Raw genomic sequence first — 19,460 nt, forward strand, 5'->3', positions numbered from 1 at the left:
AGGCTCGGAACGGGGTAATCCCCACTCCGAGCCACCAACACGGCTGGAGGCTGCCATCTTCCCCCGCCGGGGATTCAGGTAAGTGTATCCGCTCAGCGACTGGCCGTCATGGAAAGGAAGAAGGGACTACACATAGTCCCTTCTCACCTTTCCGTGGCGGCTATTTTCTTTGTTTACATTTTTCTTGAATGGCCACCATGAAAAGGGAACATTTATCAGTTTTCCTTTGCCCGCTGGCCATTTAAAAAAAAATGTTTTTACTGTTCTGCAAGGTCTGAGCATTTGAGAACAGAAAAACACTGCTCTTAGTACCCTGGTCTTGCGGGCTGGGGTTCCTCTCATGCTACTTTTGACTGTAAGGCCTGATATCGATGACAGCGAAAGCCCTGAAAGAGCAAAGAGGAAACTAATGGTAGGTAGGTCTAACGAATCCCCATCAACGACTCTCCTTGTTGGAAAAAGACAAAGATCCCGATCACGCAGTGGCTCTCACCACTCGTCATCTTTGCTGCGTTTGAAGAAAAGGCACCATGGGTCGCCATCTTCGCCGTCGTCGAGTTCCTCCCCAGAACGGGTCAAGTGCCTGGATAATGCCTACCCAACTATTCCCCCAGAGATAACAAGCGTTACACCGCTTTGGCCAAGAAAGTTTTCTCTGCTGGGAGTATGGTCCTGAAATCAGTGAATGCTACATGCACGTTGGCCACGTTGACTTTCACCCTTTGGGATTGTGCAGCAATGGCTGCTGAACATATCCCCGAAGGGGAGGAAAGAGACAGATTTTTAAATCTAGTCAAGGATGGGAAAGGACGCAATGTGCGTATCCCTCCAGACAGGTCTCGACTCTGTTGACAGTATCAGCAGGTCAATGGCGGCTAGTACAGTAATGCACAGATTTGCCTGGTTAAGAAAGTCTGGTTTTGCTCCAGATGTGCAATCCAGACTTCTTAACATGCCCTTTGACGGCACACATTCATTTGATAGCAAGGCTGACGAGAGCATGGAGAAGCTGCAGACCGCCAAAGCAGCAGCCAAATCCCTTGGTACTTCTCACAAAACCACTCCACCGGGACACCTTGGAGGGGTAGGACCTTTCGCTATTACTCCTCAGTTGGGGGAGAGGACTGTCGAATCAAAGAGGTCAAAACATATTCCCCCGTGGTGGACGGGGTAGAGGTACTAAAACCGCCCAGACAGCGGATACTTTACCATCAGCCACTGCTTCAGCTGTCTCAAAACATCTCTGAGGCCTTAGTTCACAAGGCCCCGGTGGGAGGAAGACTCTCACAGCATCTGAAAAAATGGCAAGGCACTTCTTGAGATGCTTGGGCCTTGGAAACAATTGCCACAGGTTATTGCCTTCCCATCCACCGGGGAACAGCTCTTTCAAAGTTCCAGATCTGCTCTTATGCAGGAAATCTTGACCCTGTTTGAGAAAGGAGCTATAGAACCTGTATACTGAACGAATTTATCCAGAGGTTGTTTCTTAGTTTTAAAGGTATCAAAAATGTATTTATTGAAATACATCATTTACAAAAAATGAATTAATCATTAATTAATGCACACATATTAAATTATATTACCATTGCAGGAGAGCATAAGACACCAGATAATAAAATCCTAACATCACCATCATTCATCAACAGTCACACCATCAATCAGCCTCATTCACTCACAGTAAAAACATTTGAACTAAAACATTTAGTACAATACATAAGTGGTAGCATTTCATAAATTAGCCCCACAGAGTCTTTAATATTTCATTTTATCCACATGTGATGTGTAGCAGCACAATCATTAACCAGAGAATGTGCTTTATTCCACGAGTGGGTAGTTTCAACAATAAATGATAAATTCCATCCCCGGATGTTCTGCTCTACCGGTTTCGACGTTTTGTGGAATGATTGAAATAACGTCTTCATCAGGAGAAATAATTGATACAATATTACCACTGGCTCCCAATGTCATATGCTCCAAAAGATCAAAGACCACAAGGTGTGGCTCAGGGACAATCAACCAAATTCCAAGAATCTCGAATATGAGCTGGAATTATTCCAGTATTCGGACAACTGTGGCTGGTATTAGTGTTAACTCGGCACGAGTGGTTAAGGTTTCAATCAAGTAATCGAAGCCTACTGGGGGCAGTCATCCATGCTGCCAAAAAACCTGTTTGGATCCAAGTCTGCCGTTAAATCGGCATTCACCCACTGGGGTCGAGACCACAAAGTTTAGGGAAAAACTTTCATTACATTAATACCCTAGTCCAGGGTGTGGGGTTTTCCTGCATTTTTCAGAGTGCTATAGAACCACTACCTGTAGCAGAGAGGAACAAGAGTTGGTACTCCTGTACTTCCTTATTCCAGAAAAGGACAGACGATTGAGATCCATTTTCTACATTGTGTGGTTCTCATTATCAGTTTTCGAGTTCTGCAATTTGGGCTGACCTCCGCCCGAGGGTTTTCACCAAGTTGATGGCAGTGGTGGCAGCGAGTTTTAGGAGAGATGGGATTCACGCATACCCCTACCTGGATGATTGGCTAATCAAGGACAGTTCCCCCGAACAGGCCCGGGAACATCTCAGCTCCACCTGTCACTCCCTTCACAGACTGGGCTTCTCCCTCAACTTCAAAAAGTCCCACATGATACCATCTCAAAAGCTCCTGGGAGCAGTCCTAATGCATCCCTGGGAAAAGCCTTAACCAGAAGTGAAGGCTCAAGACATTCTGCAGATTGTCACCAAATTCCAAAGTGCCCAGCATCTCCCGGCCTTCAACTTTCTGAGGTTGCTCGGCCTCATGACAGCCTGATTTCTTCTGGTGCTGAGGCGCACCTGAGAATGAGATCTCTCCAGTGGGCTCTCAAGGCTCATTGGTCTCAATTCTCAGGCAGGATGTCAGATCTCCTTCAGGTTCCAAGCAGGGTCGCACAGGATCTCCTTTGGTGGGCCTGCGAGGACAACATTTTTAGCAACCATGGCTGGAGATAACTGTAGTAACGGACGCCTCACTCAAAGGGTGGGGAGCACATGTCAATGATGTGACAATCACTGGTCGTTGGTCTCCATCGGAGTCCAAACTACATATCATCCTTTTGGAGCTGACGGCAATCAGGCCTTTTTGCCCTCTGTGTGGGGGGAGAATGTCCTGATAATGACAGACAACACAGTGGCCATGTACTACCTCAACAAAAAAGGCGTAGGGTCACTACAACTGTGCAGAGAGACAATGCATCTCTGGTTCTGGGCTATTCAAGAAGGAATCTCCCTATCAGCAGTTCACCTAGCCGGAGTGTAGAATACACTGGCGGATGCTCTGAGCAGGCAGAGCGCAGTCTCACACGAGTGGTAACTAGCTCAGTAAGTCCTTCAAGAGATCTTCACTCTTTGGGGAACCCCTCAAGTGAATCTGTTTGCGACCGGTGTCAACCCGAAGTGCGAGCGGTACTCCTGAAGGGAATTTCCCCCAGAAGGAGCTCTAGGGGACGCATTCATATTGAACTGGGAGTTTCCACTCCTGTACGCGTTTCCTCCATCCCTGGATGTGATCCCTGTCATTCCTCAAGTCATCAGGAAGTTAAGGAGGTTCAGGAAATCCATGATCCTAATTGCTCCGGATTGGGCCAGTAGGATGTGGTAACCTGACCTTCTGGACATGTCCATCTGCCCTCCAATACCTCTGCCACAAAGAGAGGACCTTTTCTCTCTTGAGACAGAGAGAGAGAGAGAGAGAGAGAGAGAGAGAAAGAGAGAGAGAGAAGGAGACAGAGACAGAGAGAGAGGAGGGTCGGGTTCTCCATCCAGAGGTAAAAAAACTCAACCTTCACGCATGGTTTGTGAGAGGTTGAGATACAAGGATTGGCACTTCTTGGATGCCGTAATGGAGATTTTGCTTTCGTCCAGAAGGCCAGCAACAAAGTCTTTGTACCACTGCCGTTGGAACAAATTCTGCAGCTGCTGCAGGGATAAGACTGTGGATCCTTTTACATGTAGTACACCTACGTAACTCTCATTCTTATTACACCGGGCCAATCTGAGGCTCCAGGTTGGTACAATTAAGGGGTATCCGGCAACTCTCTCTATTTTTCAGTGCTCCCCTGAAGAGATATCTTTCTTCAGGATTCCACTAGTTATAGCATTTTTAAAAGGACTGACAAATGCATTTCATCCGGTCCCTTTTCAAGTCCCAGTTTGGGACCTCTACATGGTGTTGACATTTCTAATGTGTACTCCTTTTATGCCTATCAATTCCTGTCCTTTAAGGTTATTAACTTTAAAGACCATCCTTTTAGTGGCCAACACATCACCCCTTAAACAGTCTTCTATAAGGACAGAGTGGTCCTTGAGGTTAAACCAATTTTTTTTACCTAAGATTGTGTCTGAGTTTCATTTAACTCAGAACATAATTCTACCTTAATTTTATCCCCCTCCTCATCCTGGAAAGGAAGAGAAGAGGTTACATGGGCTTGATCCAAGGCGTGCACTTAGTTTCTACATTTCCAGGATGTCTAAACTAAGACAAGATGACCAACTTCTTGTAGGCTACACAGATCACAAGCTGGGTATGGCAATCTCGAAAAACACTTTATCAAGATGGATCATTTTTAAGAATATCTGAATGCTACAGATTAGCTGGAAAGGATCCTCTGGAGGGTCTTAGAGCTCATTCGACCAGAGGCATGGCTACTTCCTCTGCCTTACAGATGAGAGTCCCAATTAAAGATATTTGTGAGGCAGCCACATGGTCGTCCGTACACACTTTCACCAAACACTATAGTCTGAACTCTTCCCCAAACCAGGAAGGCTTCTTTGGAATGGCAGTGCTGCATTCTGTGCACACAGACCTATAAAGGAACTCCTAAATTATCATGAGTCTGAAAATTCTTACTCCCTCCTCAATGGAATACATACACTGCTTTGGGAGTTCATCATAAAATGAGGAATACATGGGAGGACACAATCCATTAGAAGAACAAGTTACTTACCCATGGTAATGTTCTTTCGACTGGATGTTCCTCCCACGTATTCCTCATTGCTCTGCCCAACCTGCCCGCAATAGAATTTTCCATGTTATTATAGCCTTCGCTCTTTCAATCGGAATAACTGTCGAGTGTAGGAAATCCAATACACGTAAAAAACGGAACTGAAGCCAACGGTCGCTGCGTGCGCTTTATACCATCATGGATGTCGACATCGAGGCGGAGGCCCCGAGGGACATCGGGTCGACAGGCATCGACACACATCACCCTCTGCTGGAAAAGATTTCCGATGCAGCTGAAGCTGGATATGGAAATATCATAAGATGAGGAATAAGTGGGAGGAAAATCCAGTCGAAAGAACGTTACCATGAGTAAGTAACTTGTTCTCCTTTTCTAGACAAAGGGGCTTGAGGACATTTCTAAGAAGAATCTTATGTAAGACTCAGACCTTCCTATTTAAAGATGAATTCCTCCAACACTAACTATTGTGATCCCAAATACGAACCATCCAGAGCAGACTAAGAAGAAAGTGCCCCTGTTGGAAGATCGACATGGCGATCTTGCATCAGATTTGATCACAACAGAGTCTTCTGGGCAGAAGGGCGCAAAAGTGAATCCCCCGACTTTGGCTACAAAAAATACAAAAAAGATTATAAAAGATATTAGAGAGTTCTTTCAAACTACTACAGTGAACACAGCTACTGGCGAAGAGCCGGAGTATACTGAGTCTCAACGCCAATGCGCTGGTTCCAAGATTGCGGCCGAGAAGACGGGCCAATCATGAAGATGGAGAGTTCAAGAGCTGCTCTCCCCAACTCTATCCATAACCAGCCATTGACCTCATCCCAAAGTCCCCCTGAGTTTTTGCAGGGTTTGAGCCTCCCTTCTCGGCTAATCCAGTGCAAAAAGGTGGTTTTTCCAGGACAGGGAGGGAATGCGACCCCTTGGATAATAATTGAATCCCTTTTTAAGGCCGACTGGGACGTGTAGCTGAATAGATCTAAATTGGCATCCATTTTCAGTGGCATACCGGCCTTCTCCATTCTCCTTTTCTTCCCTCCAAGTCACTCAGAATGGTGCTCTGTGTGACATTACAGGCTTGTCTAAATGTGCTCATATTACACAAGCAAGATGGAATTTGCACTGGCTGCCTGTAAAACACTGAGTGACGAACAAGATTCTCACTTTGACACACAAGTGCTTTCTTTTTTTTAATTTGTTTATTTATAACTCAACACACAGGAGCATATACATTCACAGTACTTATAGCATCTCAAGACATATAAGGCACAAAACCCCCTTCACCCTCCCCGTTAAGTCCCTCGGTGGGCACTGTACCCGGGCCCAGTCGGCCTGGTCCGGTAGTGGCGATGGATCGTCCATAGAATGAAGGGCTCTCGCAATCAGGCGTGGCTTAAATAGCAGGGCCGGAAAGTTCTGGTCATAGTCCAGCACCGGAGCCCAAATGTCCATGAATCGGTGGAGCAGTCCTGCTTTAGCTGCCGTGACCTTCTCAGCGATCAGGATGTCCCAGAGTTTGACCCAGCAGAGGGTCATCAAGGGACCATCTGCGGATTTCCAACTGCGGGCCACCGTGATTTTGGCTGCCAGCAAGAACTGGGATACCAGGGCCACTCTTCTCCCTGATCTCGGGTATACGTCTGGTAGCGGGATCCCCAGGAGGACTTGCTCAGGTGTGAGTGGAATGGCCACCTGGGTGACGTCCTTTATAGTGGCTAGGCAGTGAGTCCAGAAGTACTTTACTCTGGGGCAGGTCCAGCACATATCAAAGTATGATCCTGGGAGGCCGCAGAGATGCCAGCAGTGAGGGACTAGGGCCCATTGGAAGTGATGGAGGCGGAGGGGGGTAATACCACCGCAGGAGCAGTTTATGGGCGCACTCTCGGTTGGTGATGCAGCAGGATGCTGTGCGTGTTCTGGACCAAATGTCCACCCACGTGTGGTCTTCTATGGCGTGTCCAAGGTCCGTCTCCCATTGAGACATATAGGAGGGCCTGGAACGAAAGGGGTCCTCTTGTAGCAGCTTATAGAGAGTTTGATCTTTCCCCGGGCCAGCAGGTCGCCCACTGCTAGCTCTAGCGAAGTAAGGGGTCTTGTGGCCACTGCCCGGGTCTGGGGTGGGAGCACCAGTGCCTGAGTTGGGCATAGGAGTATCTATCCGTCTCCGCTAGCTGGAATGATGATTTACAGCATTCAAAGGTTAGGGGGGAGTCGCCATCGAAGAGTTACCCCAGGGTTTCAAGGCCTCCAGCGAACAATTCTTAAAGTTCCTTGGACAGGCTCTGGGGGAGAACGCTGGATTGAGGAAGATTGGAGAGAGTGCACTCAGGTCCCCAGGGACGCCACGATGTCTGCGGGCCCACTCCCAAGCCTTTACTGACTGTTTTGTGGCCGTCAGGACTCCCTGCCAGCTCCGGCATAGGGCGGTGGGGAGAAACGGGAGGAAGCGGAGGGGGAGAGGGAGACAGGATTGCTCAATGTCCACCCATTTCGGCCACCCTGTGGCAAGCCCCCATGCCTGAAGGTGGGCCAGCTGCGCTGCAATTTGGTATTTTTGGAGGTCCGGCACCCCCAATCCACCCAGTCTCGTGCTGGGCATCATCGATCTTGGCGGGATGCGTGCTTTCTTCCCCTTCCAGATGAAGGTGACCATCTTCCTTTGGAGCCGCTGTAGTGGGGGAAGGTCTGGGAGGGAGGTTCAGGCGTAGAGGAAGCAGGGGAGAAGGTTCATTTTACATGTCGTGATGTGGCCCAACAGGGAGATTTCTTGTGATTGCCAGCGGGCCAAGTCCTTCTCCAATTCCTTTGAAGAGCGGCGGAAAGTCAGCCTGACAGACTTTCGTTGGGAGTGAGGGAATCTGGACCCCGAGGTATGGGATAGAGTGAGTGCTCCATTGGAACGGGCCTCGCTCTTCTAAGGTCTCTCGTTCGGCTGGGGTCAGGCCCACTCCGAGCGCTGCTGACTTTTGAAAATTAATGGCAAACCCTGATACCCTCCGGAAGTCATGGATTTCAGTCAGGGGTGCCCACATGGAGCTTTCAATGTTTGTGATGGTCAACAGGACGTCGTCTGTATAGAGGGCCACTTTATGTTGTTCAGAGACGATCTTCGGGCCACTGATCCAGGGTCTTTTACGAACCCGTAGGGCCAGCGGCTCCATGGCCAGAGCAAAGAGCAGCGGGGATAATGGGCATCCCTGCCTCGTCCCTCATGTGAGGTGGATTGGATCCGATAGGCGGCCGTTGACCCTCAGCCTTGTCTTAGGGGCTTGGTAGTTTGCGAAGACCATTTTCCCGAAGGTCGGTCCGAAGCTAAAGGTCTCCAGAGTGAGCCGTAGGTAAGACCAGTCCACCTTGTCGAAGGCCTTGGTTGCGTCCAGCGCCAGTAGGGCCAATTGCTGAGAGTCCCGATTGGCGATCTCTGTTAGGTTCAGTGCTCTGCGAATGTTATCTTTCGACGACCTGTGACTTATAAACCCTGTCTGGTCTGCTCTATAATGCTCGGAAGGATAGGTGCGAGGCGATTGGCCAGGATCTTAGAATATATATTGGCATCCAAATTCAGCAGAGAGATGGGTCTATACGAACGGATTTTTTGGGGGTCCTTTCCATGCTTAAGGATGAGGACTGTGGTGGATTCCTGCATCGTTGGAGTGACCGTCCCAGAGGCCGCGAATAAGTTGAAGAGATGAGCCAGGGGGGCCACCAGTTGGGGCCGGAAGAGTTTGTAGAAGCGAGTGGAAAAAACGTCCAGACCTGGGGCTCTAGATTTCAGGCTTTTGATGGCAGCCTCCACTTCCTGGGTTGTAATAGGTGCTTCAAGCTCTTCCCTGTCCGTCAGGTGCGGGAGTGCTGCCTCTTGGATGTACGCACGCTGCTTGCGGGATCCCTCGGGGCTGCCGTCATTACTGCTGAGAGGTGGGCGGCCGCCAGGCGTAATTTCTCGTGGTCCGCTTAGTGGATCGCCCCCCACGGGTCGCGGAGGCTCAGGATGGAGTTCCTGCTCTTCTCCCTGGCCAGTTTATTAACCAGCAGTTTGTTGGCCTTATTGTTATGAACATAATAACATTGCTTGGTTCTAGTTAATAGGTTTGCAGTAGCATCAGCGTAATGCGCTTCGAGCTTCTTCCTTGCCATTTGCAGGACCCTATAAGATTTTGGGGCGAATCCCTTTCTTTTGTGAGTAGCTTTAGCTTCACGGACCTCAGCTTCCAGGGCAGCATGGGTCGCCTGCCTTCTTTTGTGGAATGCGGCACCCTGGGCGATCAGTTCCCCTCTGAGCACTGCCTTCATGGCATCCCAGGTGTTGGCCGGGGAAGGATCCTCATCCTGGTTTTCTGCAAAGAAGTTTTTTATTGCCCTGGCAATTGAGTCTCTCACTGCCATGTCTCCCAGAATAGGATCATATAGACTCCACTGGCGGCGAGGAGGGGAATCCGGGTCGGGTCGTGAGACCGCAGGGTCAGGGTAACTGGAGCGTGGTCCGAGAGGATCCGGGGGCCAATCACCACATCGTCCGTGAAGGTCAGGATCTGGGGGGAGGTCAGGAGTAGGTTGATCCTGGAGAAGGTGCGATGCACGTACGAGTCGAAAGTGAAATCCTTCTCGTCTGGGGACAATACCCTCCAGGAGTCCACAATGTTCAGCGTGCGGAACAGATGGAGCAGGCCAGTGGCCAACTTTGAATCTCTGGATGCCGGGGGGTGAGACGCCGTTGAAGTCCCCTCCCATGATGACTTGCCCCTCGACGAATGGGAGGAGGGAATCTTCTAGGTCTTGGTAGAAGCCTTCCTGGTGTTCGTTCGGGGCGTAGGCCGAGATGAGGGTGTAGAGCTGGCCCAGGATGATGCATTTTATTTCGATAAAGCGACCATCCTGACATCGTAGCAAGTCCAGGATCTGGGGCTTCAGGTCTTTCGTGAATAGAATAGCGGTGCCTCCCTTCTTAGTTCCATTGGAAGCAAAGAATTGTGGCGGAAAGAGTCTGCTTCGCAAACGAGGGAAGTCTGCTGGGATTAAGTGTGTTTCTTGCAGAAAAGCGATTGAAGTCCCATCGTTCTGTAGCCTCTGCAGAATGGATTTCCTCTTCGGGGGGGAGTTCAAGCCCCTAACGTTGAGGGTGGTGAACTTGAGTTTCAGATGTGGCTGCTGGCTGAAAGAGTTTGCTTGCTGGGGGTAGGGTGGGGGGGTTAAATCTGCCATGGCTGTGAGAGCATAGCTATTTCAGGTTCTCCTGTGGTTGAGGGTTTTAAGACTGGTCTCCACCGGGAGATATGAGCGTTCAACAACTGCCTCCAACGGGAGGTCCAAACTGCGACCAGGGGGGCCGATTTTAAACTATTGGCATGGCCCCTGGCCGCCCAGGCTGTCATCCGACAGGGCCACACAAGTGCTTTCTTGATTTAGCACCCAAATACCTCTCTACTCGACTCAAGCATTATATACCAGCACGCCACCTAAGATCCGAGAATCAACTCCAACTTGTTCAGCCTCGGTTCAGACTGGTGTCTGTGGGTGGTCTGAGCTTTGATGTGTGTGGCCAGACTGCCTGGAATTCCCTTCCGCTGACTATTGGATCAATTTCTTTGACTTTGGATTTTAAAAAGGGACTTAAGACAATGTTGTTCAATCAGTCTCCTGATTGGTTGCCCTCTGCCTCTCCCCCTGACATATCGACCCATTTTGACTTAATCCTTCACAGTTTGTCTCTTCCTGTTTTGTTTTGTGTTTTTTGTGTGCGCCCTGAAGCCTGCAGGCATGACGCGCACTGTATAAGAATTCTAATAAATAAATACATTCTGGGCCTCATTACGAGTTTGGAGGCAGCCGTGCCCTAAATAAGGGCACGGCTTCCTCCAAACTCGGGTCCGGGTTATTTGAATGAGGAATTACCGGGCCATTCCAACCTTTGAGGACCCAGTAATTCCTCATTCAATGTACCCATCCCCATTCCCATTTGAGCCCCCATAGGGCCCAATGGGAATGGGGAGGGAGCTAACAACAGGCCCGATAATAACAGGCCCGTTGTTAGCTTCCTGGTCCCCTCGCGGGACCCACAAAGGACATCTGGACCTCGTAATAGGGCGGAATGGGTTTAACGGCGCCGGCACCTTTACCGGCGCTGTTAAACCCATTCCGCCTGGGTCGTAATGAGGCCCTCTGTCTTTCTCAGATCTGCACTGGATTGACCTTGATGATGACGAGAAGGTAAATAAAGCAACGATGCAACTCGATTCTAGGTTAGCTTGGAATTTAATCCTTGATGCCAGCAGGGACCTCCTTCGATTGGGCAGTGAGATTCATACATGTAAACACTCGGCCTCTTGCAAGCTTAATAGTAACCTGGGGAGAGATCCTCTTGATGCAGATGTCCCAGCGCATGAGGATCTTGCATTAAAATGCCATAGAGACACAAAGGGACATAGACTGGTTCATGCTGCCGATTTGACCCTTGAATCTGACCTTAACTGGGTGTGGGTTGCTTCCTCTTTGCCAGTTTTACCCACCCCACGTCCAGGTTATTAATAACCCTGGATTATCTTTCTTGCACTGGAACTCGAGAGGGTATAATGGCTTTCTAAATGAGAGCGTAAAGTAGGTTTTCTATTGTTACAACATCATCTGTTTACAAGAGACCTGGCTCTTAGAATCCCCAATTGTTCATGCTGACAAGACGATTCAAGGGGAGATTGATGGTATTCTCACAAACTGGGTGTCCAAGGGTAATTCTTCTCTAATCCTTTGTGCAGGGGACTTTAATTGCTTACAGTCAGATGAGAAGCCATAATCCTCAACCCAAAGGCCTTACCACGTGAAAGGGGTTGTGTGGGCGGAATTTATGGAGGGCTGGAATATGGTATGGCTCAATGGGAATCTACATGGGGATTGTCAGAGTAAGCCCACTTGGGCAAGGTTGGCCTTGTCTTCCACCATCGACTTTATCTTCCTATCACCACCTATGTTTGATTTGGCTAGATAGCTGCAAGCGGAACCTTCCATTAAAAGCGACCACACAAAATTAGTTCTGAAAGTAAACCTCTGTTTTAAGGAGGAGAAACTTTGTTGCGATGTATGTACTAACCTTATAGTAAATGGCTCGGACAATCTACTTGTTTGGTCTTCTGGACTTAATTGGAGGATGAACACCCGGCTTGAACGATTGTTCTTCTCATGGACGGAGGAGTCTACGAGGGCAAATTGTTCCCTTAGGACGTTTAGTAGGATGATCTCCCGTTGACTTAAAGAGGGGGTAGCCTCTTGTGGCTGGTCACAACAACCATTGTCGGCAGCCACAAAGGGCCCTTTCGATGGAGTGATAAGGGACCAGAAGAGGGAGTTACGTCATCTAACTAGAAAACTAAAAGCCGACGGTTCCTTACATCTGAAATAGAAAAGAAAAAATGTGACATTTGAAACAAAACTACAAGAATTGGCTTATTTTATTTATTTATTTATTTGCATTTTTAGAGCGCACAGCTGCCCACGGGCATCGTAGCGCTGTTACAAGAAGGTTTACTTAACACAGGCGAATAACATGAAAGGCAGTGGACATGGTTACAGACATGGTTGAAGGTACGAGGTTACATGGGACAGTGCAGTTTGGTATAGCAGTATACAGAAATTATTTGCATTGCAGTAGAGTTAACTTAAAGAAGGTGGTTTTCAGAGCTTTTCTAAAGGCACTGAGGGATGTTTCCACTCTCAGTTTGGGTGTTTGGGAGTTCCATGGTTTTGGTGCTAGGACTTCGAAGCTCGAGCCGCTAGCTTTAACTCTGTTGAAGTTAGGGACTAAGAGTTGGTTCGCGTACAGGTCCCTTTTGGGCCTGATTGTTTGGACTGGTTTTATCCGATCAGTCAGGTAGCTAGGGGCAGAATGGGATATGCATCTGTGGGTAATGGTTAGGGTCTTGAACTGGATGCGCTCTTTCACTGGGAGCCAGTGGCCATTTTGTCTTGCTTGCTCTGGATTCTCATGCCCAGACTAGCTACCTACAAAAAAATACGGCATATTACTTAAGGCTCATGAAAGCCATTAGGCCGTTTCTTAATGAGGGTAATATGGCCACCGTAGCCAGGGCCATTATACTATCAAGTCTTGACTATGGCAATGCCCTGTTATTAGGGGCCTCCTCTAAGGATGTTTCTAGTTGTCAGGTGCTTCAGAACAACGCGGTTAGGCTGGTAAAAAATCTGAGGAAAAGAGATCATGTTACTGCAGAGAGAATAGCCTTGCATTGGCTCAGAGTGGAGGAGCGTATTAAATTCAAAGCTCTCTGCCTGGTGCATAAATGCCTGTACGGCTCTGCTCCTGAGTATCTGAAAAAGGGCTTAGTGCTTCATACCCCCAGTAGGAATCTTCGTTCAAAGGGTAAATGTCTGTTGATCGTCCCCAAGTTTAAATTGAAATCTGGGCTGGGCAGTTCCTTTTTGGTGCAGGCCCCCAGCTTGTGGAACAGTGTTCCAGAAACACTCAGAACCGTTACCAACCTTACTGTTTTTAGGAAAGGGTTGAAGACTCATCTTTTCAGATGATGAACTGGGATACGGGGGATTATGACCACCTCATGGCTTAGCGCAGACGTTCCCATTGTATTCTTTTGTTTTTCGTTGTTTGCCTAAGCGCCCTGATGCCCACGGGCTATCGGCGCTATACAAAAAAATAAATACATACATACAACATATGTTCCTTCTTCGGAATATTGAGGGCAGCTCTCAAGGCGTTGTTCTGTGTGATTTGGAGTCTATTAATGCTTTTAGCAGAGGTGCCTAATAGGAGGACGTTGCAATAGTCCAATTTGGCACCTATGGTAGCCCTGGCTATGTTGAGGCAGTTTGTAGTGGATAGGTGAGGTTTTACTGCATTAATTATTTTGGTTGTTAAGGCTGCCGAGGATGAGATGTAGCTGACATGTCTATCCATGGAGAGGGTGGAATCTAGATAGACTCCCAGAGTTTTTACAGCAGAAGAGACCGGCTTAAAAGACGTATATATAAATCTATTACATCTAGTTAATCTATGATAAAGTCCCTCTCTTTAAGGGATTCAAGAGCTATCTGGGCCCTGTTGATGCTGAAGATGCAAGCTAACCCCATTTCGGAACAGATATGGGTTGACTACTTTGAGAGGCTATATTTTCAGCTAACGAGCAGGGTCTCCTTTCTTCCAGCCGATTCTTGAGCCTCTGTCCCGATGGTATTCCTAATACTGTGATTAAAGCAAATAGTGTGTTGTGGTCGTAAATACAGTTAGTTCTATACATTAGTGGTTTGGCAGGAAGTGGTAACTATATCGTTGTGAAAGCCATTATAGTCCCTATTTATAAAAAGAGGAATATGGACTCCCTGACAAATTACCATCCTATTTCAATTATAGACACCGTATCTAGAATTCTAGCAGTTTTTAATCTTAAAGATTTAGTGGGTTGGTCAGAAAACACAAAGAGGTTGAGCATCTTTAAAGACCAGTTTCAGGAAAAACTAGGGGCCTTCTATAAACGGCATGATATATTCACTCCCTCAGATGAACGCAATGACATTTGAAGGTAAAGGTTTATATTCAGCAAGCTAAAACATGACTGCAACATTTTACAGAGTGGATCGTACCAAACTGTGGAGGAAACTGGAAGACTGGAAGATATGTACCAGATTATTAAACATCTTATTACTACTACATGCTAACAACAGCCTCCCAAGTACGGCTTGATTCTGAAGGTTTATTATCAAAAGATATACAGTTTTTTAGGATTAAGACAGGGGTGTGTACTTGCCTCCTGTCTGTTTAACATGTGCATGTGTGACTTACAGGAGGCATTACGAAAACCAAACCTGTTGCCTCCCAAAATCAGCTACTGAGGGGTGGGGTGGATGGCCTACGCAGACGAAGCAGTGTTATTTGACTCTACGCCCATCAGGCTGCAGTGCAGCTTAAACAATTTTGGAGATTATGCCAAGGCCACCAACTTTGAAATTAACATCAGAAAAAAAAAATAATAATTTCACCAAAAATGGGCTTTAGAAAAACTTCAAATACTATCTGAATGGTAGTATTGTTGATGTAGTTGATCAAATTATGTATTTAGGTTTTGTGGTTGCAAACCAAAAGTACAATACACTTTTAAAAGAAAACCTAGGGGCTAAGGTCAGCACTTTTTTTAAGCAGAGGAAGGTAAACAGGGCAAAATTATTTTTGTTCTCATCTCAATCTTTAATCATATTTTATCAAAACAAAGGTTATCCCAAGCGTGAAATATGGTCTGAAAGTATGGATGAGTAACAACTGGGCATGGTTGGATGCCTTGGAGGGCAGGTTATGGTGTACAGTGTTAAACCTGCCTCCGTCCTTACCAATGGCAGTGGTATGGCTACGACCCTTGAGGTACATAGACTTCTGTGGAACAAACTGAATCTATGGGCCTTATCAGGAGTCTGGTGGTATCTGCCGGGATACCGCTAGCGCAAATAGCATTACTGCTTCTCGATCTGGAGCTATTAGCACCCGATCACGAGCAGCGGAACAGTGTCCACTGAACCCAATGGGGCTGGGGGGCAATATTACCACCGGCAGTAATTGCGCTGGAGGTAATAGCACTGACAACGGTAGGTAAGGGAACATTTCTATCTTCATCAAAAAAGCTGGAGGTACAACTCTCACTTACCGCCCGACTTATGATTGGGCAAACCCTTAAATACAGCAGTAACAGCATTATCCCCACATTTAAGGGCTAAGGCCCAATTCATGATGAGGCCCTATATCTAAAGCTTAAGTTTGAGGAAGGAAAGAAACTATATTCAGCTTTGGGCAAGGTGTTGTTGGAAGGCTGTGACCAATCCCTTATGGAATTTTTACGTAGCTGTGAAAAGGTTTTTGCCGAAATCAGCCTTGAACTAAACAGTGAATTAACAGCAGAGCCTTAATTAAAAAGAAACTAAAGTTTCTTGATAAGAACATTCAAAATAGGGAACACCTATACAGCCTAAAACTGGATAAGGAGTATGTAAACTCCCTTCCAGTGTTCAGCTCGCCAATGGCATACCATTTTAAAATGTCCTTCCTTTACTGCCAGATGCTGGTTTTTAGGATTTAGGTTTAATACTCTACATACTTTAAACATTTTGGGATCACGATTAGAACTCGACATTTCCCAACGTTCTTGCAGACTTTGCATGTTAAATATTCTCAAAACACTACAACATCTAGTGTTACATTGCAAGGCGTTGACAGTCTGTTTGCTTTTCTTTGAAAACTGTATTTATTCGGGAGAAAGGGTGCACTGCTGTCCGATATGTTCTAGCTCCGCCTGATGACTGGTAGACAACTTTCCTTAAATCTCGCGCTGGTCGCCTTTTTAAAGGAGATATTCGAGTGGATTGTGTCCTCCAACGTATTCCTCATCTAAGATGTATTCCATCTAGCTTTGCTGCTCTTCGGAAATTTTTTCGGCAGAGGGCACTGTGCGTCGATGTTGTCGAGTCGATGGTCCCTCGAAGGCCTCCGTCGAGGGTGACATCATCGTGTGTATAAGTAGCACACGGGTGCCCGTTGGCCTCAGTTCCGTTTTTCCCCAGTATACGTTGCTTCGGACATTGGCGCGCCTTGAGTTCTGTGAAGAATAATATATAATACAAACGAAATATGTCCTCGTCACCGACGCCGACCACGACCCCGAGATCGGGATTCAAAAAGTGCAAGTCGTGCGGCTCAAAAATGTCTATCACGGACCCGCACAGAGAGTGTTTGTGGTGCCTCGGAGAAGGCCACGACATGGAGGCCTGTACAAAGTGTCAGGCGATGACGGGGAAGGCCTTGCGAGAAAGGAGAGGAAAGCTACAGGTAGGTCGAAAAACCGATCGTAAAGGCTCTAGTGTTGAGTCGAGATCCCATGAGGAGAAATCTCCTTGATGCGAAAGGCATCGATCTAGGTCCCGAAGCGATTCCCATCGCTCGTCGTCTTCATCAAAAAAATCGTAGAAATGACGCCACAGGTCTCCCTCCACCTCGTTGTCAGACAAGTCTCCGAAAAGGATGAAATGCCCCAGGAAACATTCGTCTTCCGAAGAGTGGGAAGCATTCAGGGTCAAAATGATGGAGGTGTTTGAGAAAGCGGAGCCTCGGTCCGCGCCTTCTTCGGAAGCCGGCCGGGAGCGTCATCGCTCTGACACTCGCGTGCCCTCGAGCCCGGGGGATCCAAAAAGGAAGGGTAGGGAACCTTCCAGGATGCCCAGCGAAAAAAGCTCCAGTCGAGTCGACCGTTCGAGGTCACCGACGCCGTCCGAGACCCATCATACCTCGAAGGGAAAATCTTCGAAAACCTCCTCGACGCCCTCGAAGCAGACCCTGTCGACGACCACTATGTGGTCGACGCCATCGACGTTGACTTATCGACGTTGATGCCGAAACCCTCGGCGCCAAAGGCTCCAGCCAAGCCAGGAAAGCCAGAAAAAGAGAAGGATAAGGTTACAAAACCTGTAATTTCCTCAGAGCCCTGTACTACACATCTTCCTCATCGTCTCCCAGAGAAGGTTTTTAAGCCTCTCCCCAGGAAGGAGTTTTTCGAATCCCTGACCTCAATATTTGAGGAACAGGAGAGATATGATGAGGAAAATGTACCTTTTGGGCTAGAATATGACACCCCAAATGTCCCAGACTGCTTGATCTCAGAGGAAAGCAGAATGAGGGATTTGGTGGAATCTTTACACAATGCAAGTGGCATTGACACATCTCCTGAGAATGACTTTGGCAGACCAGAACCAGGAGAGCATGCCAGCCCATCATACCGTTAATTAATGACGAAGGTAGTGGATTACTTAGGATGAGCTAGACCACCAGCCCAATTCATCCAAGATGATTTAACAAATATATTAGACCATGGTCCCACCGAAGACCCAGTACTACCCTTTCATGTAGCTTGGCAAAACAGGGTGACCAAGAATTGGGAAACTCCGGATTCTATCCCTCCGGTAAATAAATCCCTCACCTCAAAATACCGCCCGGCCAATAGCAATCCCAGCTATCTGTCAAAACATCCAACTCCCAAGAGTCTGGTCATACAGGCAGCCACAGCTTCTAACAAACTTGCGTACCCTTCTATCCCTCCAGACAGGGACGATAAGCGTGTGGATGGCTGGGCACGGAAGGTATTTTCAGCGGGGAGTATGGCTTTAAAATCTGCCAACACCACATGTGCCTTGGCAAAATTTTCGTACACTCTGTGGGAGTGAAGGGGAAGAAAGGGAAGGGTTCCTAGCCATCGTTAGGGATGGAAAGGAAGCCATGCAGGAATCCCTTCAATCTGGATTGGACACTGCGGATAGTGTAAGCAGGTTCATGGGCACTAGCACGGTAATGCGCAGATTTGCGTGGTTACGGAAGTCGGGTTTTGCACCGGACGTACAGAACCGCCTTCTGAATATGCCTTTTGACGGGTCTCACCTTTTTGGCAACAAGGCTGACGAGTGCCTTGAGAGGTTGCAGACCTCAAAAGCAGCTGCCAAATCTTTAGGAGCTGCTATTAGGCAACCTCAGCCTTTTCGTGCGCAACGACAATCGTGAAGGGGACGATCCTATGGTTATTACACCTCATATGTAAAGGCAAGGTTCTATGGTTAAAATTGATCAAATATTGTTTTCCGGTTCAGCTCGTTTCAATCATTGCGGCTCTACATAAACAAACTACATATCGAATTCGTTTGACAAACGCTGGTGCACTTACAGATATTATTCTTACTGAAATCGGTTTAAAACAGGGCTGTAATCTTGCTGAGGTCCTGTTTAATTTATATTTATTAGACTTGGACGAGCAATGGAAGGACGCTATTATTTTCCCAGTGAAATTGGGTTCTATAGTGCTCAACTGGTTGCGTTTTGCCGACGATTTATTATTCTTTGATAGGACCCCTTTTGGGTTACAGTCAAAACTGGGCTTGTTCCATTCTTTTGCCAGTAATCACAATCTCCAGATTAATCCTGAAAAATCCTTCATTATTACGTTCATTGAAGGTCGGAAAAAATCCACTAAATTCGCATGGTGTCTGAATGGTACTGCTATTCCAAGCTCCTTTGCCATCCGCTACTTAGGTTATCATTTAGCAAGTTCATATTCCATTGAGGGGTGGAAGACGATTTTTTCTAACAAAGCGAAAATGCTGACTGTGCAGATGAAATTGATTTACCATCGACTGGGGAAATATTCAATGATCCCCACTATGAAATTTTACTTACAAAAAATTGAACCAATTTTATTGTATGCCCTTGATGTATGCCTTTATGAAGTGGAACAAATTCTAGATGTGACCCAGGGTAAAATGTTAAAAAGTGTGCTGGGCCTGGCATCTTCCACCCCGAATGTCATTGTGTGCCATGAGTTGGGCTTATTACCGTTATCTGTGAAGTGGCATTGGCGACTTCTTACACATTATGGGAAAATGTTAGCTCCCCCAAAGGATTCATTATATGAAGAACTCTCGAC

The 19,460-nt window shown here is 47.3% G+C and overlaps 1 protein-coding gene across 1 annotated transcript in view; it reads left to right on the forward strand.

The window, feature by feature from the left end:
- Positions 1 to 16,783: 16,783 nt before the first annotated feature.
- FAM178B (family with sequence similarity 178 member B) overlaps positions 16,784 to 19,460 on the forward strand; it is a 1,611,694-nt gene continuing 1,609,017 nt past the window's right edge. The window contains exon 1 of the mRNA XM_069620260.1: positions 16,784 to 16,825. Coding sequence (XP_069476361.1) covers positions 16,784 to 16,825 — 42 coding nt within the window. The remainder of the gene's footprint in view (positions 16,826 to 19,460) is intronic.

Source organism: Ambystoma mexicanum, chromosome 10, assembly GCF_040938575.1.
Source record: "Ambystoma mexicanum isolate Mex_15411 chromosome 10, UKY_AmexF1_1, whole genome shotgun sequence".
Taxonomy (NCBI): Eukaryota; Metazoa; Chordata; class Amphibia; order Caudata; family Ambystomatidae; genus Ambystoma; species Ambystoma mexicanum.